The following is a 23,189-nucleotide window of genomic DNA, read 5'->3' on the forward strand; positions in this document are numbered from 1 at the left end:
CGTAGTGGCTAGCACGATGTACAGCGTCAGAATTCAATCCCAGTGTCTTCAGTATGAAACTGTGTACGTTCTTCCCATGAGCACGTGGGTTTCCTCTGTGGTCTGGCTTCTTTCCACGTTCTAAAGAGATACTGGTTAGTAGGTTAATTGGTCATTGTAAATCGTTTTGCATTTAGCCTACGGTTGCCGGCCGGTGCGACTCAGTGGGCCAGAAGGCCCTGTTCTGCACGGTATCTCAAAATAAATAAATTCCAAGTGGTGTGATTTGACCTCCGTTCACAAAACTGGTGCAGAGAACCACGGGAGCCCAGCTATTGCCACAGGAATTATAGTGTGGCATAAACCACTTGTGATCATTATGATGAATAAGAGAACATTTAGAAGCTGCAAAAACATAAATACAGAAATTATTAAATTGCTTCAAGTACAGTCGTCCCTCGGTATCCGCAGGGGATTGGTTCCGGGCTTCCCTCGCGGAAACCAAAATCCACGGATGCTCAAATCCCTTATATAAAATGGCATAGTATTTGCATATAACCTACGCACATCCTCCCGTATACTTTAAATCATCTCTAGATTGCTTATAATACCTAATATAATGTAAATGCTATGTAAATAGTTGTTATACTGTATAGTTTAGGGAATAATGACAAGGAGAAAGTCTGTACGTGTTCAGTACAGACGCAACCATCGTAGCTCTTCTGGGAACGCTGATGGTGCCTCGGCATCAGCCGATCCCGATTCTCCCGGGATCTTTAAGTTCTTGAGGCTGTAGCGCTTTACGTAGCTAACCAGCCATCCCTTACTGGCCTTAAGCTCCTTCCTCTCGCTCACAACACAAGTAGCAAATGAACGAGACGCGAGGCGAACAGTGCTCAAACTACAAGTGCTGGAGAGAGACTGAGGATCTGTGAAGTGGCAGGAGGCTACAGCAGGGTATGCCTACACATCACTTCATTCGCGTGGATTCAGCGTAGTGCTCAAGTTTTGCTTTTTGGAACTTTCTGGAATTTTTTTTCGAATATTTTTGATCCGCGGTTGGTTGAATCCACGGATGTGGAACCCGCGGATACGGAGGGCCGACTGTACTTGGAGCATGTTTGCTTTTAAGTTTCTTCAGTTCTGACAGAAGATCATTGACCAGAAATGTCACCCTTCGATTCCATTCAAGTTTAATTGTCATTCAACCTACACGAATACTCAAACGAGACAGTGTTACTCCAGGGTCAAGGTGCAAAACACAGTACCAACAGCAGAAAGCACACTTCGCACGTATGAGATAGAAAGATACAGCCACCCCATATAAGAGACCAACCTCAAGCCATCCAGTGCTGCTGAAATCTGCAGGCAACCACAACAGAGCTTGTCTTCTGCCAATGGAACAGCTGGGGGAGGGGGCACCACTGACACCAGCCTGGAGGCCACACCACACCGGCCCCTCTCCCTGGCAACCGTAAACAGGCCACACCATGGCCAGAGGCCTAGTCCGCCCTGCAACCGAGGCCACGTAGCTCCCCGGCCACCCTTCCCCCCCCCCCCCCCCCCCGCACTGCGCCAATAAATCTTGCGGCATTCCACACTAACAGTGTCCAAAAGGGTCTTGCGATCGCAGGAAAAGCGACCGTGACGGCCAGTCGCCGTTAGGTTATAAGCCTCCACGTTGTGCAGCTTCTTCATTATCTCCGCCAGCCAGCAGCTCGCCAAAGGGGCGGATCGGCAGTCCTTTAAGTTGTTAATATTCCACCGGATCTTGCAAAAATAGTTCCAACAGTTCCTGTATTTCAAATCTGCTGTTTGAAGGTTCATGGTGGTTGTAAACTGTTTCATCAGAGATTACAGACATTAGAGCCAAAGAGCAAAACTATCTTTCAGCAGATTCATTTCACTATTAACAGGGAGAAACATAGTTGGTTTATTTAGAAATGAAAATAGCAATGTTGGAAATGCTCAGTCACTGGTGGGGGGGTGGGGGGTGGGGAGAGAGAGGTAATGACCCTTCACCAGAAGCAATTTAATTAGATTTTGGACTGAAAATCAGAATTAAACCCAGTTTGCTCATTAGACAGAAGCATTGATGAACTTGAGCAATTTTTGAAAATTCCTTCCTTCCTGATGTCTTTGTATATTTATAAAAGTTAAACATCTCTAAATCTGAATAAATGTGCCTCTGCGTATATGCAGGCAGTGTGGGTGGGTTGGGGCTGTTGATAATGGCTGATCATTTACCTTTGCCACTTTCTAACACTAATCCCCTGTAACTTCACTCCTTTGATTTCTAAATATCCGTTGTAAATCTGAAAATAAAACCCTACTGAAGTTAATATAAGATGAAAACACTGATTTTAAAACCAAAAATAAAACTATGAGATGTTCAGGACACAGGCTGCACTGAACAACCGTGTGTGATCGAGTAGTTTGCCTCAATGGCTCAAACAAAAATTTACTTAAGAAAAATAAAGTTATGATATCAAAAAATTATTCTATAATATTGCTGTCCTCTTGCATGGGGGAATCTTATTTCATCCTAAAACCAGTAAAGGACACTTGCTGGCTGGCCAGCACAGACCTTCTGTATTTTGTCTTTTTTAATCATATTGTAAATATCAGCAGAAGGTTCACATGGGAATGGATACTGGAGCGGAGTGGAGGCGGAACCCTACTGATAAATCGATGATGTTATTAACTTTAATGTAAATTGGGGATCAGATTACATTGTTAATGGACATTTCTGTTGATGTCGCCATCTAGTGGTAGTAACATGTAATTGAGGACATTCCTATGTGAAAATGAAAGCTGATAAGCTTAATTAAAATCTGATTTATTATCACTGACATGCATTGTGAAATTGTGCCAGCAGTACAGTGCAAGATATAAAAACTACTGTGTCACATAAATAGATAAATGGATAGATAGTACTAAAAAGGAGTAGCGACTGATGGCAGAGGGGAAGAAACTGTTCCTACAACACCAAAGTGTAGATATTCATGTTCCTTTCGGGTGATAGTAATGAGAAGAGGGCATATCCTGGGTGGTGAGGGTCCTTGGTGATAGATGTCAACATCCTTTGAAGATATCCTTAATGGTGGGGAGGGTTGAGTCTGCAGCCTACTGTGGCCTTGCAGATCAGAGCCTGCGTATCGGGCGGTGATGTCACCAGTCAGAAAGCTCTCCACCGTACATCTGTAGAAACTTTGGTGATATAACAAATCACCTCAAACTCCTAATAAAGTATAGGTATTAAATTGACTTTATTTCTTACATTGTTCACATACATGAGGAGTAAAAATCTTTACATTACATCTCTAAATATGCAAGATGCAATTTGTAGTTATTTGTAATAAATAGTACATACAGCAGGACAGTCAATATAGCATAGAAACACAGTTGTATCAGCGTGAATTAATCAGTTTGATGTCCTGGTGGAAGAAGCTGTCCCAGAGTCTGTTGGTCCTGGCTTTTATGCTGTGGTACCGTTCCCCAGATGGCAGCAGCTGGAACAGTTTGTGTTTGGGGTGGCTCGGGTCTACAATGATCCTTCAGGCCCTTTTTACACACCTGTCTTTGTAAATATTCTTAATAGTGGGAAGTTCACATCTACAGATGCACTGGGCTGTCCGCACCACTCTCTGCAGAGTCCTACGATTGAGGGAAGTACAGTTCCCATAAGCAGGCAGTGATGCAGCCAGTCAGGATGCTCTCAATTGTGCCCCTATAGAAAGTTCTTAGGATTTGGGGACTCATGCCAAACTTATTCAACCTTTTGAAGTGAAAGAGGCGCTGTTGTGCTTTTTTCACCACACAGCTGGTTTGTACAGACCATGTGAGATCCTCGGTGAACTTAAAGCTGTTCACCCTCTCAACATCAGATCCAGTGATGTCAATAGGGGTTAGCCTGTCTCCATTCCTCCTGTAGTCCACAACCAGCTCCTTAGTTTTGGTCCTCGAGTTGCTGGTCTGCAGCTCAGGGAAATAATGAGAATATCTGCAGGAATCTAATACTCTATAGCTTTAATCACCAACTTGAATATCTACTATGATGCCTATGTGATGGTGAAATATTTAAATTAATTTTATCAATTCCTTTCCCCACCCTTTCTTCTGCCATTAATGCATCAGTGTCCTGTGTAGAAGTAACATTTTTTAAAAATCCACTTGGCATAGTTGCCTTTACTGTCGTTGTTCCACAAGAACTTACTTTCATTGTCATTTATGAAATTGAGCCTCCCTTAAGAAGCTTTGAGCCGCATGGTAGTGTAGTGGTTAGCACATCGCTTTACAATACCAGTACCTGGGTTCAGTTCCCACCACTGTCTGTGTAAGGAGTTTGTACATTGTTCCCATGACTGAGAGGGTTTCCTCTGGGTGATCCGGTTTCCTCACACTGTCCAAAGATGTACCAGTTGGTAGGTTAATTGGTCATTGTGAATTGCCCCGTGGTTAGTCTAGGGTTAAATCGGGGGTTGGGCAGAGTGGTTCGCAGGGCTGGAAAAGGCCTATTCTGCACTGTATCTCAATCAATATATAAATATTTGACATTTGTATGAAAATGATCATCATGTTCTATATTTCACCAATATTGAGAAGTTAAAAAAAAATACAGTACTTGTGCCAAAGTTGAATTAATGTGGGAATATGCCAGCTAAGTGTGTGGAGCAGAATGGTTAACTTTGCAGCAATTTCTTCCAATGTGTTTCATGATTTATATCAAATGATCTAAAAAAATGTTGGTATTCTTTCTGTAACAATACTCTGTTGTTTTGTTCCTGTTTTAACCACTTCCTATAGCAGACTTGTGGCAGAGATCTTTTAGTGATAGTTCTTAAAAAAATGCAAGATAATTTTGCATTTGTATATATCAGAATGCTACATGTGAATCTCAGTATGGGTTCTGTTTAATTATTAATGGAACAGCTTACAAAGATTTCATTTGTCACTTTTCTTGCTGAAAATTATTCTATCAAAATTCATAAGGCGCTGCTTTTTTTAAAAAATCTCTTCAATCAAACATTAACTGGTTCAGCAGTCAGTTGTGGCCAGGAGCAAAATAAAACCAAACTGCTAGGGGAACTGAGCAGGCCAGGTGGCATCTGTGGACGCCGAGAGGTAGTGGAGGTTTTGGGTCAAGACCCCGTATCGGTACTCAGTCTGGAGGGGGAGCAATGAGGCAGTTTTTGGCATGCAATGTGGAACAGGGTGGGGAGGAGAATGATGGGCAGATGGAGCTGGGAGGTAGCTGCTGGTCGAGACAGATATAGAGTTGGGGGGGTGAGAGCAGATGGAGCCCGGTTTGTTGGGGGGGGGTAGGGAAGGGTGGAAATGAAGGCTGGAAAGTCATAAGTGGACACATGAAGCTGTGGACAATAGAATATAAGTAAGGGAGGTGAGATGGAATCAGATGAGAGAGGGATGATGAGCCATTGGGGGGGGGGAGCGGATAGGAGACTCACTAGGTTAAGTGTGTGGCTGATAGGAAGATGGAACCAGGTGAAGGAAGGGAGAATGCATCTTTGGGGGGGGGAGGGCTGGTGTTCAAAAAACCTGAATGGATCAGGGGAGCAGAAGAATCATGGGGGTGTTATTTGAGAGTGGACAAGTCGCTGTTGAGACCACAGACGTTGACTACCCAGGCGGAATATGAAACATTGTTCCCTGGCAGTGGAGAAGGCTGAGGACAGGCAGGTGGGTGTGGGAACAAGGGTTGAGATGGCATGAAACCAGGGGCTTGCTTACTTGTCAAGATTCCAGCATCTGTAGTGCCTAGTGTCTCTCTTTTTATCATCTTCAAGCCTCTGCCCCTGTCTGTGCCTCCACCCTCCTCTTCACCCAACCTGCCTCCATCAGCCCTCTTGTTTTTTTTCTCTCTCCTTCTCTGTCTCTGCCTGTCGTCCACCAGCTGCTGTCTACCAACATCCCACCCACTACGCCCATCAGCCCTCTCCTTCCTCGGTTGCACCTATCAGCTCCCAGCCCTGCCTCGCCCCTCACTCTCACCTCTTTCATTCTCGAGGCTGACTATCCCACTGCTTTCGCAGATGCTGCCAAGCTGGCTGAGTTACTCCTGTGCTTTGTTTTATGCTCCAGGTCACAGCAACTGTGTCTCCAGCTCTGGCCTGGAGTTGGTGGACTAAGAGTGATTGGGTGCAACTGAATTTCATACCATTGGTTTCTGGAATTCTGCAAATGACAGCTCACTGCCTTTCTTCCTATCCAGCCCTGCTTCCCACTGCTCCTCCATCCCATCCTATTGCCCTATTTAATACCCAGATTTATAATATAATTTTTAATTGAGATACAGAGCGGAATCGGGCCACGCCACCCTACAATACCCCAATTTTGCCCTAGCCTAATCACTGGACAATTTACAATGACCAATTAACCTGTCAGCTGGTACATCTTTTGGACAGTGGGAGGAAAGCCACACGGTAACGGGGAGAACGTGCAAGCTCCTACAGGCAGTGGCAGGAATTGAACCCTGGTCACCTGTACTCTAAAGTGTTGTGCTATCCTCTGCACGACTGTGCCGCCCCAGTCTCTCTAGAATGGTGAGGATTATTTCACTGGAGAATCTTCCCTAACTCAGTATTTAATATAATGACCTTCTACAGGTGATTAATCATTAACCTGAACGTGTTCTGCTAAAATAGTTTTAAATGATGAGAAGAAGTACGGTAATGGCATCTTATAATGTCTGTATGTTTGTGTGCGTGCTTGCCCACGATGTTTGTTGGCGGCAAGTTCAGATGAGTTTGACACAATTTAGGATCATGGCAAAACACTAAACACATTAATTGTTTAAAATAGATCATTGTAAGTTCATTGGCATGAATAGTTGCCCCATTATTGTCTGATATCAAAGTTTCAAATACAGGCACAAAATTGGATATGTTTTAGGTGACAGCAGATTTTGAACAGAGTAGTGGTGGGTATATTTTTTTGTGCTGAACGGAAGGAATTGGGGAGGAAAAAGTGTATTGAAGAATGAGTGATTGGAAGTGGATTGAAGGTGATGAGTGGACAGTAAAACAGTTTTGGTTTGTGATAAGTTCTTGTGCAAAACAAGAGGGAAATTGAAGATGAGTAGTCAACCTGAAATAGACTATGGTAAGAGTCAGGTGGAGATACAGTGCATTTCTATCAAAGGAGGTGTAAGGCGTTCCTTCTTCCACTAGCCTGCAAGTCACCCTTGGGCAAGGTGTAGCACCTGCTTAGCCCCCCGATCGGGGTCATACGAAGCCGTGGGAGCAGGTGGTGGATGGTTGTATGAGCAGCTGGTGCAGATCACAAGTCCTGGTTATGCAACCACTGACGCCAGGCAGACAATCTCTGAAGAGTATTGATAATGGCTGGGGTCACACATCTTGTAAAGACACTACCTAGAAGACAGCAATGGCAAGCCACTTCTGTAGAAAAAATTTGCCAAAAACAATTTTAAAGACCACATCATACAATATGGCACATGATGATGGTAAGAGAGTAAATCAGAAGGAGCTAGTTGGAGTGGACAATGAGGATGGTGAGCTAGTTGGAGTGGACAATGAGGATGGTGAGGTAGTTGGAGTGGACAATGAGGATGGTGAGGTAGTTGGAGTGGACAATGAGGATGGTGAGGTAGTTGGAGTGGACAATGAGGATGGTGAGGTAGTTGGAGTGGACAATGAGGACCAAAGTGGCTGTTCTTTGTTCCACAAACCCGTACCTATGTAATAGTGTGTTTGCTTTACCCCTCTTGTTGAATGCTTCGTGGTTTGTCACACACGAAAGTCATAACGGATGGGATGTCTAGAGTTGTGGTTAACCTGCTGCAGTTCCTTTAATTGAATATGGTGCAGATAAGAGCATCAGTTTGAATAGGAGAGGAGCAGAGTGGAGCTGATATGAGAGGGCAATATGGATATTAATCATTGAGTTGTAGAACACTACAGCACAAAAAGAGAGACTTTGGCCCATTTGGTCCACATCGAACTATTTATTCTTCCCAGTCCCTCCAAAATCCTCCATCTTACCCAAATGTTCACTCTTGCAAATTTCTCTTAAGTGTTGACGTTGAACCCATATCCACCACTGGCAGCTTATTCCATGCTCTCACCGCCCTCTGAGTGAAGGTGTTCTCCCCTCATGTTCCCCTTCAATATTTCATCTTTCACCCTTAACCCACGGCCCCTATTTCTAGTCTTACCCAACCTCTGGGAAAAACGCACAAAATCCTCAAAGAACTCAGCGGGTCAGTCAGGTAGCATCTGTGGAAATTAATAAACAGTCGATGTTTTGGGCCGAGACTGGAAAGGGAGGGGGAAGGTGGTGGGGGGGGCGGTGGGAGGAGGCCAGGCTTGAAGGTTATAGATGAAGCCAAGTGGGTGGAAAAGATAAAGGGCTGGAGAGTAAGGAATCTGATATGAGAAGAGAGAAGAATAAAGGGGAGGAGGAGGGGCACCATGAGGAGGTGATAGGCAGCTGAGGAGAAGAGGTAAGAGGCCAGAATGGGGAAGGGGGAGGGAAGAAATGTTCATGTCATCAGGTTGGAGGCTACCCAGTTGGAATATGAGGTGTTGCTCCTTCACCCTGAGAGTGACCTCATTGTGGCACAAGAGGAGGCCATGGGACGACATGTTGGAATAGAGATTGCATTGACCCTGGGAAATTCGGCTTTTGGTGGGTGAAGTGGAGGTGCTCGACAAAGTGGTCTCTCAATCCATGTTGAGCTTCGCCAGTGTAGAGGAGACCTCATCAGGAGCACTGTATGTAATTGACAACCCCAGCAGATTCACAGGTGAAAAGTGCTACCTCGCCTGGAAGGACTGTTTGGGGCTCAGAATGGAGATAAGGGTGGAGGTGACCGGGCAGGTGGAGCTTTTCAGTCATGTGTAGAGATACGTGCTGGGAGGGATGAATGGACAAGGGAATCACAAAGTGAATGATCCCTGTAGAAAGTGGAGAGTTGGGGAGGTAAAGATATATTTGGTGGTAGGCACCCATTGAAGATTAATGTAGAGGCGGTCGGTGAGGACAAGAAGTACTCTACCCCTGTCAAGGTGGCTGGAAGATGGAGTGAGCACAGATGTCTGGGAAATGGAGGAGATGCAGGTGAGGGTAGCGTCAATGGTGGAGGAAGGGAAACCCTGCTCTTTCGAGAAAGAGGACATCCCTGATGTCTTGGAAAGGAAAGCCTCATCCTTGGAAAATATGTTGCAGGGATGAAGGAACTGAGAAAAGGGAACAACATTTTTACGGGAGATGGTGGGAAGAGGTATAGATAAGATAGAAAGCCTGCTTGCATTTACTCTATCTGTTCCCTCAATATTTTATATCCCTCTATCAAATCTCCCCTCATTCTCCTCCAGCCCAGGGAATAAAGTCCTAACCTATTCAACCTCTCTCTAAACTCAGGCCCTTGAGTATCGGCAACATCTCTCTACATTTTCTCTGAACTCATTCAATCTTATTTACAACTTTCCTGCAGGTAGATCACCAGAACTGCACACAATACCTTATACAACTTCAACATAACATCCCAACTCTTGATCTATAACCATATAACAATTACAGCACGGAAACAGGCCATCTCGGCCCTTCTAGTCTGTGCTGAAGGGCCAAGTCCCACCTACCTGCACTCAGCCCGTAATCCTCCATTTCTTTACTGTCCATATACCTATCCAATTTTTTTTTAAATGACAAAATCAAACCTGCCTCTACCACTTCTACTGGAAGCTCGTTCCACACAGCTACCACTCTCTGAGTAAAGAAGTTCCCCTCGTGTTACCCCTAAACATTTGCCCCTTAACTCTCAACTCATGTCCTTCCCTACTCTCAATGGAAAAAGCCTATCCATGTCAACTCTATCTATCCACTTCATAATTTTAAATACCTCTATCAAGTCACCCCTCAACCTTCTACGCTCCAAAGAATAAAGACCTAACTTGTTCAACCTTTCTCTGTAACTTAGGTGCTGAAACCCAGGTAATATTCTAGTAAATCTCCTCTGTACTTTCTCTATTTTGTTGACATTGTTCCTATAATTCGGTAACCAGAACTGTACACAATACTCCAAATTCAGCCTTATCAATGCCTTGTACAATTTTAACATTACATCCCAAATCTAATGCTCAATGCTCTGATTTATAAAGGCCAGCATACCAAAAGCTTTCTTCACCACCCTATCCACATGAGATTCCACCTTCAGGGAACTATGCACCATTATTCCTAGATCACTCTGTTCTACTGCAGTCCTCAATGCCCCACCATTTACCATGTATGTCCTATTTGGATTATTCCTATCAAAATGTAGCACCTCACACAAATCAGCATTAAACTCCATCTGCCATCTTTCAGCCCACTCTCCTAACTGGCCTAAATCTCTCTGCAAGCTTTGAAAACCTACTTCATTATCCACAACTCCACCTATCTTAGTATCATCTGCATGCTTACTAATGCAATTTACCACCCCATCATCCAGATCATTAATGTATATGACAAACAACACTGAACCCAGTACAGATCCCTGAGGCACACCACTAGTCACCGGCCTCCAACCTGACAAACAGTTATCCACCACTACTCTCTGGCATCTCCCATCCAGCCACTGTTGAATCCATTTTACTACTTCAATATTAATACCTAACGATTGAACCTTCCTAACTAACCTTCCGTGTGGAAACTTGTCAAAGGCCTTACTGAAGTCCATACAGACAACATCCACTGCTTTACCCTCATCAACTTAATCTATGAAGGCCAATGTACCAAAAGCTCTCTTTACAAACTATCTACTTGTGACAATCCTATCTACCTTTCAAGTAATTGTAGATCTGTGTTCCCAGATCCCTCTGTTCTACCCCACTCCTCAATGCTCTCCCATTTATCATGTAAGTCCTACCCTGACATCCCCTCATGCCTCTCCTTTTTCATTTGTCCTTTAGTCCTTCAATATTTTTTCTTCCTCCCAACAATTCTGACTTCTGCTGTTCCTCTTTCCTTTCAGTGGTAAAGGCAGTGGTGAATTTCATCACTGAGGTTTGCCTTCACCAAGCTCCTGGGATGTGGGAAGTGATCCTGGCTTTTTCTGTTCAGTTTTGTAACTCCAGAATATGAAACTAATTCAAAGGAAAACAAGAGAGCTGAGAGATACAAATCTTAGTTTGTGTTTACTTTAAGCAAGACACGCATTTACCTCATAGTACCGTCATGACGTATGCAATTCATGTATTTTTATATATAACCATAGTGAATTAATATAAACAAATAATGCTTAATCAAACAATATATTTACAAGATTGCTCAAATATTAAGTAAATAACACTCTCAATAAACCTTCATTGTCAGAAGGCACTGGGGCCAAAATGTGCTAGAAACTAAATTATTTAATGTAAGATCCATCCTCAAGTATGCTTTCATTACCTGCATTTAAAAGAACTATCAATTGCACTAAGAAATATTTATTAAAAAATAAATTAAGTAGTGCAAAAAGAGAGCAAAAAAATAGTGAGGTAGTGTTTATGGGTTCATTGTCCATTTAGAAATCTGATGATATCGGGAACGAAGCTGGTCCTGAAATATTGAGTGTGTGTCTTCAGGCCCTGGTACCTCCTTCTGGATGGTAGCACTGAGAAGAGGACATATCCTGGGTGATGGGGGTCGTTAATGACGGATGCCACCTTCTTGAAGCATCGCCTTTGGAAGGTGACCTTGATGTTGGGGAGGCTCGTGCCCATGACAGAGCGGGCTGTTTTACAACCTTCTGCAGCTCCTGTGCAGTGTTCCCTCCATACCAGCTGGAATCCTTTCCAGAGTACGTCTATAAACATTTGCAAGTACTGTTGGTGACATACCAAGTCTCCTCAACCTGTTAATGAAATATAGCCGCCGTCGAGCCTTCTTTGCAGCTGCATTGATATGTTGAACCCAGGACAGATCTTCAGAGACGTTGGCACTCAGGAACTTGAAACTGCTCACCCTTTCCTCTGCTAATCCCTCGATGAGGACTGGTGTACGTTTCCTTAAGTTCCCCTTCCTGAAGTCCGCAATCAGTTCCTTGGTCTTACTAATTAATATTACATGCACAGCCGTTGTTGTGACACCACTCAACCAGCTGATCCATCGTGCTCCTTTACGCCTCCTCGTCACCATCTGAAATTGTGCCAGCTTGTTGACTGAGGATCGGTTTTGGCGTGTAGTTATCGTTGGTTAAACATTTCCGCATCAGTTCTGAAAATAAGCTCCGCTTCTGTGGGAAGTTTGGAGGTCATGTACATACTACTGCAAGAGTAAACGAGGAAAGTGTGACACCAGTCTTCACTGAGGTTGTAGAGCCATGGTTATCACAGCTTGCACAGCAGTGCAGAAGAAGTGCAAGATGAAGATAAATCTGTGTGAAAACATTGATGGGATGACATGGTGACAAAAGGAATTGGTGTTTGGGAAACCTGGGCAATGTGAGGAGAAAGATTAATACCCACTGCAAAACAGCAGGCAGCTGCAAGAGTCGACCTGACTGGAGGTTGCAATTAATGGGCTGTGATTCAACTAATAACCATAGCTAGACTGATTATGTTCAGATTAATCTTCATCAATATGGATTGCAAAATAACACCTGATTCCACTTCATCACTGTCCCATTTTGTACAGTTGGTCATGCAGACTCTGGGATCTGTGGAAAACAGGAATGTAAAATCAGCTGACCGTGCACTTTGGTGCAGTTTTGGAAGGGAAATGTGTAGGACACTGAGGAACCGCAGCCTGTTGAATAGTTTTTGGGGAGGGTGGTGAGGTTCACAAAAGGTTCTGGGGACAGGATGTGTGTGTGAGTGAGTGAGGATAACTGATTGATAGAGAGTGGCCCAGAAGATGTTGGATTGAAAGGATGAGGAGTGAGAGCAAGAGCTGATTGGAGGAAGTGGAAATCTTATTCTCACCAGCAGAGGGCAGTCTGTAGCCCTTTATAGGTGCTTTCTGCAGCTCCAGCCTTTAATATTTCTTTTAATATTCACTGTGACTGGCCTTTAACATTCCTGAACATAAAACAATTCTCTTTGGACTGATTTATATAAACCTACTCCACGATCAATCGATCTCTTCCATCCTACACAACCCATAACCCTCTGTTGTCCTTCCATCGATATGCCTGTATGAGAGTCTCTTAAATGCCCCTTTTGTACCAGCCTCTACCACGTGGGAGTGCATCTAGGCACAACTCTGTGTTTCAAAAAAAGTGATCTGCTCTGCCAGCCACTCTCACTTGAGTATTTCCACTCCTGCTCGGCTTAAAACTTGCAGGAAAACTGCAGCTAAGCTTTCACAAAGTACATGGTTACTGCAAAATTATGGATTAATTAAAATATCCCAAATAAATGGAGCAGTAGATCATCAGGTAGCACTCTTAAATTAATTAGGTAGGTAGAGAATAGATTGCAGGTCAATGGGCCTAGATTCAACTTCTGACTTTTGACTCCCAGATTTGGCCTATCTTCCGTTTGTTCTGCTTCATTTAACCTATTCCTTGTCCTTTGCTTCTCATAAAACTTGTTCCAACCTGCTGCAAATGATTCTTGCACTCCAAAGGCACCCACTGCCACCTTACCGGGTCACTTTCTGAACATTGCCTGCTGGCTAACTTTTACTTCCCTCTGTAAATGAAAGACACATCACATGATGCCCTTCCTTTTCCCTGACAAGCCAGTAATCTTGGTTAAAAGCTGAGAAACCGTATCCTTGGCCTGGTAGATTGTGGAACTAAGCAATAAGTGGGAGTTGCTGATAGGCCTTTAAATAGTAGTGTAGATTTTGGGCATGGCGAAAATGTTAAAATTAGAGATACAGGATAAGACAGTCATGGGGTCCTCAGTGCATATATACTCCGGTCAATTCAAGATCAAGTTTATTGTCATTCAACTGTATGCATGTAAATCACTAAACAAAATGACATTCCTCCAGACCAAAGTGCACAACAAAAGCGAAAAGAGTCTAATTAAATCCACTGTGATTCAATGTTGTAAAACAAAAAAATGACAACTATCCAAGGGGGGAGGGGGTGTGGATACTTCTTACAGACACTGTAACTCATGCACATAACACACAAGGTAATATTACCACTAATTACCGAATAATAAGGTGCATCTACAAGGTAAACAGTATAAAGCCACTGGCGCTTCACATGTGATGAGATCTGGGTGGTGGCAGTCGTCTTGTCGCCTGGGGGAAGAAACTACCTCCCATCCAAACAGTTCTTGTCCTAATGCTGTCACCTCCTGCCTGATGATAAGGGGGGAGGGGGGGTTCAAAGGGATTGTTGGACGGATAGGAGGGATCCCTGACAATTCTAAGGGCCCTGTGTATGCAGTGCTCCTGATAAATATCTCTACAGGTGGGAGAGTGATTCTGATGATCCTCTCAGCAGTCCTCACAATCCTTCAAAGGGATGGCTCGAAATTCCTGTACCAGACGGTGATGCAGCTAGTCAGGTGCTCCTGTGAAAATAGGGTGGGGGGGGGGGAACACCTCACTCACTTCAATTTCCTCAGGAAGTGGAGGCGCTGTTATGCTTCCTTGACCAAAGAGGTGGTGTTGAGGGACCAGGTGAGATTATCCGTTATGTGCACGCCCAGAGACTTGGTACACCTAACTCTCTCCATGGAGGAGCCATGTATGTGCAGTAAGGAGTGGCCCTAAATTAGTACTAACTTTGAACTCCATCCATCCGTTCGCCAGTCTTTATAGTTTTTCATTGATTCTGTTGTCTTTCTTTGGTCCACTGTGAATGCCTGCAAGAAAGTGAATCTCAGTTAGTATATGGTGATGTGCATTCAGCGGCCACTATATTAGGTACAGTGGTGGATCCCAGTGTAGTCTTCTGTTGCTGTAGCCCATCCATCTGGCCATTCTCCCCTGACCTCTCTCATTAACACAGTGTTTTCACCCACAGAACTGCCGCACACCACGTTTTTTGTTTTTTGCACCATTCTCTGTAAATTCTAGAGACGGCTGTTGTGTGTGAAAATCCCAGGAGATCAGCAGTTTCTGAGATATGCAAACCATCCCGTCCGGCACCAACAATCGTTCAGGGTCAAAGTCACTCGGATCACATTTATCTCCCATTTTGATGTTTGGTCTGAACAACAACTAAACCTGTTGACCAGGCCTGCATGCTTTTATGCACTGAGTTGCAGTCACATGATTGACTGATGAGATACAGTGGATTCTGGTTAATTGGGACACATTGGGACCGGTACATTTTGGCACAATTAAGTGGCTGGAAACAGTTAAGAAAATATAAAAAAAGACAAACTACTGTTTAACTGAGTAACAATGTATACACTTAAGTGAAATGCAGAATAAATTAAAGCCCTACCAATACCTCTACGGTATTATAAAAATATATTAGTTTGTAATAGTTATTGATGGAGGAATTGATTGACTGTAATGAACAAAGTCAGTGGACTGCTTCCATACAATACTTAAGACGATTGCATCCTCCAAATCTTCATTTGCATTGTAATATTCTAGATGATGGTCAAATCCTTCAAATTCTTTTGTAATTCCTAACTTGTCGAAGTAGTGAAATCATTTCTTTTTCACTCCTGGCCATTTCTGGCATCTCCAAGCCTGAATGCCTGAAACCACGATGAGCCAGAACAGTCCCAAATTGTCTTGCTGCTTATTTCTCGTTGACTCTCACTGCTTTTTAAACGCAAACACACGCAGCCGCCTTCATTTAAAAGCTGGTCATTCTGAGCATGGAGAAATGTCCGACAGTCACACAAGTGCATGTGACTACCACTAGTAGAAATCTGTTTAGCCACTGTTAGTCTCCTGACCCAATTAAATGGCGTAGTGTCCCAAATAAGCAAAGGGAATCCCAGCTTCTTGCTCGACTTAGTAGTTGTTGTCCAAAATAAACGGCTGTCCTATTAACCAATAGCCCAATTAACGGGAATCCACTGGATTTGCAATAACGAGCAGGCGTGCTGGTGTTCCTATTGAAGTGGCCCGAGTGTATTCGCACTTTGATAATAAATTTACTTTGAACTTTAAAGAATTAGTGAGGGAGCAGTACTAGAGAAGTTTAGAGCCTTAAATCTCTTGGTGCTCTTGATTTTCAAATTTCTGTTGCAGTTCCTGCTGACTGGACATGGAAAGGGTGGCCCATTATTTAAGAGAGGAAAGAGGAAACGGGAGACTACCAACTTGTTAGTCCAATATTTGTAGTAGAGAAAATATTGGAATCCATAATAAAGAATGTGATGTCAGGGAAGTAATATGCCAAGTAATCAGTCAGGATTATCATCAGTGACACACACTCAGTGAAATTTGAGGAGCTGTGGCAGTAGCAGAGTGCAGGACATAAAAAGAATTACGGTAAGTTACAACTTTAAAAAGCACTGCACGAGGAATCACAAGGTAGCATTCTTGGGTTCAAAGTACATTTATTATCAAAGTTTGTATGCAATATACAGCCCTTTTATCTTCCCCACAGTGAGTCACGAAACAAAAAACCATTGGAACCAACCCATTAAAGAGAAACATCAAACCCCCTCACCCCTGCGCACAAACAGCAACAAAAAGAGTGAAAACACAGAATTGGGCATATTTCAGTTCAGCTCTGTGCTTCTTATCTGCAGGCACCCCGATTCAAAAAAAAAATTGTCCGGAAGTAGTTACAGGAAAGGAGTGACCTGAACTAGAAAAACCTAAATTAGAGTGCAAGTCTACGATCCACGTTGAGTAAACTTTACTCCGTCACCATCCACCAACTGCGTTGAGGGAGGGAGAGGTCACTCGAACGCAAGGACCTTCCCTCAGGAGCAGCGAGTGAGAGGCTGTCACACGCAGACACCACCGGCAGCAGCGAGTGAGAGGCTGGTAGACGGCACTGAACACTCGCTTGCCTTCCGCACCCGCCTCCCTGATTCCGGCCTTCACCGGCGAGATCACTGGCTCACTCCCTGTCTCCATGGCGCAGCGACTGTTCAGAAACCTGATAGCAGAGTGGAAGAAGCTGTTCCTAAAACAGAAATGCTGATTCCAGTACTTCCTCCCTGATAGTAAGAATGAGAAGAGGGCATGTCCCAGATGGTGAGGGTCCTTAATGATGGATGCCACCTTCTTGAAGATGTCCTTGATAGTGATGGGGCTTTACCTGTGATGTCACTGGCTGTCTATAATCAATAATTAATATTGATTTATCTGATATATGTTCAAAGGGACTTGGGTGTCATTGTGCACGTTAATCTGCAGCCTTGTTCAATCCTCCATGCCAGGCAGAAGACAAAGGAGCAGAATTAGGCCATTGAGTCTGGTCCACCATTCCATTATGGCTGATCCTGGATCCCACTCAACCCCGTACACCTGCCTTTGATGCCCTGACCGATCAGAAACTTCCATCCTAACTATATCCTCTACCTCCGGCGCAGTCCGTGGCAGAGCATTCCACAGATTCACCATTTCCTTGTAAAAAAAAAATCCTCTTTACCTATGCTCTAAGAGGTAGGCTCTCAATTTTGAGGCTGTGCCCTCTAGTTCTAGATAACCCCACTATAGGAAACATCCTCTCCATATCCATCCTTTCAACATTTGGTAGATTTCAATGAGATCCTCAAGCATTCTTCTAAATTCCAGTGAGTACAGGCCCAAAGCTGCCAAATGCTCCTCATATGTTAACCCTTTCATTCCTGGAATCATCCTTATGTACCTCCTCTGCACTCTCTCCAATCCAGGCAGTGATCCAACTAGTCAGCATGCTCTCCACCATTAATCTATAAGCATTTATTGCTGTCTTTGGTGACATACTAAATTTCCTCAAGCCTCTAATGAAGTATAACTTCTCTTGTGCTGCTTGGGGAAATGATGGGGGGGGGGGGACCACAAATCTAATGCAATATCATTTTAATCACAAACATGTATATCCACTATGATGACTTATGCCTCCCTCCTGACTGCATCGATATGTTGGGCCCAGGATAAATTCTCTAAGATGCTGACACCCAGAAATTTGAAGGTGTTCATCCTTTCCGCTGCTGACCTCCAGATGACTTCTACTTCCTGAAGTCCACAATCAATTCCTTGGTCTTGCTGATGTTGAGGTTGACGTGCTAGATGGTTGTTGCGACACCACTCAACCAGCCGATCGACGTGGATTTATGAAAGAGAGGTTGTACTTGGCTAACGTTTTGTGGTGTTTGAAGATGTTCCCAGAAGATCAGAATAGGAGATACAAATGAATGTGACTGTATTTGGATTTTAACGAGGTCCCAAACGGGAGGTAGCGGAACAAAGTTAAAGTATGGACAACTGGTGGTAACGTGTTGTCTGGATTCAAAATTGGTTAATCAATAGAAAACAGTAAGAATAAATGGGTCCTCCGATCAGCAGGTCCTGACTACTTGGCACCGCAGGGATGGGTGCGCAGACCCTACCTATTCACAACCTGTGTCAATAACTTGGCCAAGAGAACTAAGTGGCGTATTTCCGAGTCTGTTGCAAGAGGGCCTGTGATTAACAAAGGGGGTGCACAGAGGATTAAAAGAGATGTGGATAAACAAGCGTACACATGGAGAACAACGGTTAGGGAAAAATAAGAGTGCTGTGTATTTTTAACTGGTGAGAGCATACACAATATTGATGATTTTTTTTCATATCATGCACTGTACTACTGCACAAAACTGGGGTCCATGGATCCTTCTGTTAACGTTACCCCTGGGGTAGCCTCCAACCTGCTGGCATGAACATTGACTTCTCTAACTTGCGTTAATGCTCCTCCTCCCCTTCTTACCCCATCTCTGATATATTTGGTTTTTTTTGTTTCCCCCCTCTCCCTTTTTTTTCTCTCTCTCTGCCCATCACTCTGCCTGTTCTCCATCTCCCTCTGGTGTTTCTCCCCCCACTTTCTTTCTCCCGAGGCCTCCCGTCCCATGATCCTTTCCCTTCTCCAGCTGTGTATCCCTTTTGCCAATCACCTTTCCCGCTCTCAGCTTCACCCCACTCCCTCCGGTCTTCTCCTATCATTTTGCATTTTTCCCTCCCCCTCCTACTTTCAAATCTCTTACTATCTTTCCTTTCAGTTAGTCCTGACGAAGGGTCTCGGCCCGAAACGTCGACATTGCTTCTCCTTATAGATGCTGCCTGGCCTGCTGCGTTCCACCAGCATTTTGTGTGTGTTGTTGTTTGAATTTCCAGCATCTGCAGATTTCCTCATGTTTGCCCTGATTTAGGTGATCATTTTTCACTGTCACATTGGAATATTCACAGTTATATATGACTACCACTAGGTAGAAACACCAACAGAACTTCACAGTAGCTTTTAATGTAATCTGATCTGTAAATTACCTTAAGTTAATAACATTGATTTATCAGATACACGTTCAAAGGGGCTTGGGTATCATTGTACACCAGTCACCGAAGGTTAATCTGAAGGTGTAGTAAGCGACTGGGATGGCAACAGTACACTTGTCTTCATTCCTGCAGGATTTAAGTGCAGGAGTTAAGATATCTTTTTACAGACCTACGTCACCTTGCTGAGATCATATCCACAGTATAAAGCACAGTTTTCTTTCCCTTAGCAATGGAGCAAATAGAGCAAAGATTCACCTAACTAGTTCCTGCGGTGAGGTGGGTCTGCAATTTCATAAGAGCTTGAATGGACGAGCTCTCTACACTCTGGAATTTAGAATGAGAGATCTCAGTGAAGCATACAAAAATTCTTAGAGTTCGGCAGTGTAGAAACAGAGAGGATGTTTTCCTTGTCAGCAGTTTGGAGCTAAGAGTAATGGTCTGAAAATCAGGGGTAGGTCAGTTTTAGGACTGAAATGAAGAGAAATGTCTTCACTCAGCAGTGAAATTTTAGAATTCTCTACCCTAGGGACTGCAGGGGCTGAGTCATTGCTTACTCTCAAACTGAGATCAATAAACGAAAGATGTGAGAATTGTGCAAAAAATGGTGTGTTTAAGGTAAAACAGCCATGATTTAGTTGATAATATAAGTTCAAAGGGATGAATAGCCTCCTCCTGCTCTGATATATCTTCTTGAGATGCTACCTTGTCATAGAATCATACAGTTAGCCGTTTGGCCCAACTTGCCATGCCAACCAAGATTCCCATCTATTCTAGTTCTGTTTGCCCACATTTGGCCTGCATCTCTCTTAACCTTTCCTTCCATGTACCTGCCCAAGCACCTTTTTAAATGTTGTTAGTGTACCTGCCTCAACCACTTCTGGCAGCTTGTTCCCTATACAATGAATTCCAGTAAATTGGACCTTCGGTTAGTCAGGACAGCTGCCTAGTTGGGACAACTTTTAAAAAATAAAAACTAATTGAGAAGATAGCCAGAATTCCCTTCGTTTATTTGGGACATTATGCGGCTTAATTGGAGCAGGAGACTGTTGCCAGACAGTTCCTGATTACTGTCAGGCGCTTTCAGACATAGTTGTTAGACACTATACTGTGCTTAAAGCAAACAGATTTTAAATAGTCAATTGCGTGTGCTTGTGGTCAAAAAGCAGTGAGTTTTGTCACCGATAATTGGCAAAAAAAAAAGCAGTAAAACAATTTGGAACCATTTAGCACACTGTGGTTTTAAGCATTCAGGCTTGGAGATGTCAAAAACGGCAGGGAGTGAAATTGAAATGATTTCATTACTTCAACAAGTTAGGAACTATGAAGAATTTGAAGGCATTGACAACCACCTTGAATGTTACAATGGAAGTGAGGATTTGGAGGATGCAGCCCATTATCTACACTAAGTGCTGGTGGTGACTTTGTCCTTCTTCAGTCAGTCAAAAGAACACAGCAGGGTACACTGGATGAATTCCTCCGTCAATAACCATTGGGAACCTACACACACAGTACTGTAGTAGTATTGTTAGTGTTCTAATTTGTTCTGTTTTTCATTTAAACGGAGTATTTGTTAGTCAGTTAAACAATAGTTTGTCTTTTTTGTACCTTTTTAACTATTCCATGAAATGTTGGCTAATTGGGACAGCTGCTTAATTGGGCCAAAATGTACTGGTCCCATTGTGTCCCAATTAGCCAGAATCCACTGTACTGATCACCTGGGTGAAAAAGCTGCTGCTATGTTCCCAATTACCCTCTCCCCTCTCACTTCTCAACCCTGGGAAACTGGGAAGGGAGGGGCAAGTTTTGAACACATGCCCATAGAGGGGGAAAATTAATTCTGGGCTTGACGAAGTGTGTATTCAGACATGCTTATATATTTAAAAAGACTGAGTAGATGTATACTTAAGATTCTAATGGGCGAGTGGTACTGTCAGCATTTAGAGCAGAGTCCCATGAGCAATTTATAAAATTGTATTCGTATTCAAGACATTTATGAGCGAGAATTATTTTATTGGGAAGTGTTAATACGTTTAAGGCTGAAAAATCATTTTGACAACGTATTTGTTTAATTATTCAGAAAGATTTTTTTAAAGAGACCCATGAACTTCAATGGAGAAAGGATAATTTTAAAAAATTGTTCAAGAGCTATTCAGAGTATATTTCTATTAGTTGCTATGGTAAATTATTGATATGTAACAGCATTTTTGTTTGTAACATTTGCATTGAGTATAAATTGTAAAGGCAATTGCAAAAGTTCAGCTTTCTGGGAGACAAAAGCAGCTTGATTAGGTTATTGTCATTAGGTGAGTAGATTTGAGCTTCCTGTTGAACCTGTTGCAAAAGACACACACTGTTTCAAATCATTTGGTGAAGGGGGTGGGCAAGGACCACAAATAATATAGCTGACTATCTCTTCTTTACAATAATGATGTCTCCTTAACTATGTAAGATGCACAAATAGAAAAGTGCTATCCACTAAAATTAATACATTGTGATTTAAAACCAATTGTTCCTTTTGAAATCTCCAGGATATCTCAAAGTTCTTTCCAACCAGTGTTTAATAGTGAAAATGAAGTTGTCTATTAGTATAGCAAACTACCAAAACAAACTAGAAAATCAGCTCTGCCAGTGTTTGGGGGATTAAAAAGTGGTTGAAAGAGCAGGAAAATTGTTCCTTTGTCATGGAATTGTTTACTTGAGACAGTAAATAGAGCTACAGTTTAACATACAATCCTAAATAAATGATACTACTTTGCATACGTTTGTTTTTGCAATAGGAGCTTCTCTACATTAGTAAATTGATAACACTTGTACCAATTTCCCTCTCCCGCTTCAATGTCTCCACTTTATTTTGGTACTCTGTCCACAGTTTTAGAACCTGCTCTACTCAACATTCTTGCACCAATTGGTCCTTGGTATGTCGGGTGCCTCCGTTTCCCACCCCATGCAACTTCTCAAGTGGTATTCTCCAAGTTGCACATTTGAATCAGTCCCTTCAAGTTATTAACCTTCTCTTGCCATCAACTATTTGGATTAATACAGATGTGAATTTCCCTCTGATAGGTTATGGAAAGCTTCCTTTTATAATTACTATACTACAAAGTAAGAATGGTACTTTTTGCATGATGCTTCCCTGGGAGTTCAGTTGGTATCATGCTTTGATAAACATCAGTATTTCAATTTGAATTACTGCTGGTACATTTTGACATCTATGGTAAGGTGGTTTAAGAGCAGTAGATATACTTCTCACTTTATTCCCTTGGCAACAATTAGGCATGTACTGAAAAACCCGCCCTGAACAAAAATCAGCAGGCAGGAAGAGATGCACTTTTGTCAGACATATGCAAGACAAGAAAGCTAAAGAAGGCTGTTACCAATGATAGGAGTGCACCAGTGATTAATGGTAAGTTTGGAAAACTTAACTTTAAGTGGGACAAGTAAGCTTATATTATGTGAAAATACTACAGATGTTTTAGAAAGTCATACTTTATATCATTAAAAATCCATAACCCTATATGAATGTACTTGAGGTTTATAATCAATCAGTATAATATGGGAGCCATAGTAGTATAGCAGTTAGCATGACACTGTAACAGCTCGGGGCGTTCCAGAGTTCGGAGTTCAATTCCGGCGCCATCTGTAATGAATCTGTCCACCCCGTGGAATGCATGGATTTTCCCTGGGTGCTCTCATTTCCTCCCATGGTCCAAAGGTTAATTGGTCATTGTAAATTGTCCCGGGGTCGGGTTGTTGGGGGTTGCAGAGCAGTGTGGCTTGAAGGGTCAGAAGGGCCTTCTCCACACTGTATTCCTAAATAAGTGAAGACATTTCCAGAGAAGCAGGTGAAACTTACACCTTGTGACTTTTCTTGCATT

General features: G+C 43.0%; 1 protein-coding gene across 5 annotated transcripts in view; it reads left to right on the plus strand.

Moving 5' to 3' along the window:
• The window catches only part of wipf1b (WAS/WASL interacting protein family, member 1b), a 134,362-nt gene that overhangs the window by 99,926 nt on the left and 11,247 nt on the right, over nucleotides 1-23,189 (plus strand). For all 5 annotated transcript variants that reach the window (XM_073047184.1, XM_073047188.1, XM_073047185.1 and 2 more), the window contains exon 3: nucleotides 22,588-22,717. In XM_073047184.1, coding sequence (XP_072903285.1) covers nucleotides 22,588-22,717 — 130 coding nt within the window. The remainder of the gene's footprint in view (nucleotides 1-22,587; nucleotides 22,718-23,189) is intronic.

This window comes from Hemitrygon akajei, chromosome 5, assembly GCF_048418815.1.
Source record: "Hemitrygon akajei chromosome 5, sHemAka1.3, whole genome shotgun sequence".
Lineage (NCBI taxonomy): Eukaryota > Metazoa > Chordata > Chondrichthyes > Myliobatiformes > Dasyatidae > Hemitrygon > Hemitrygon akajei.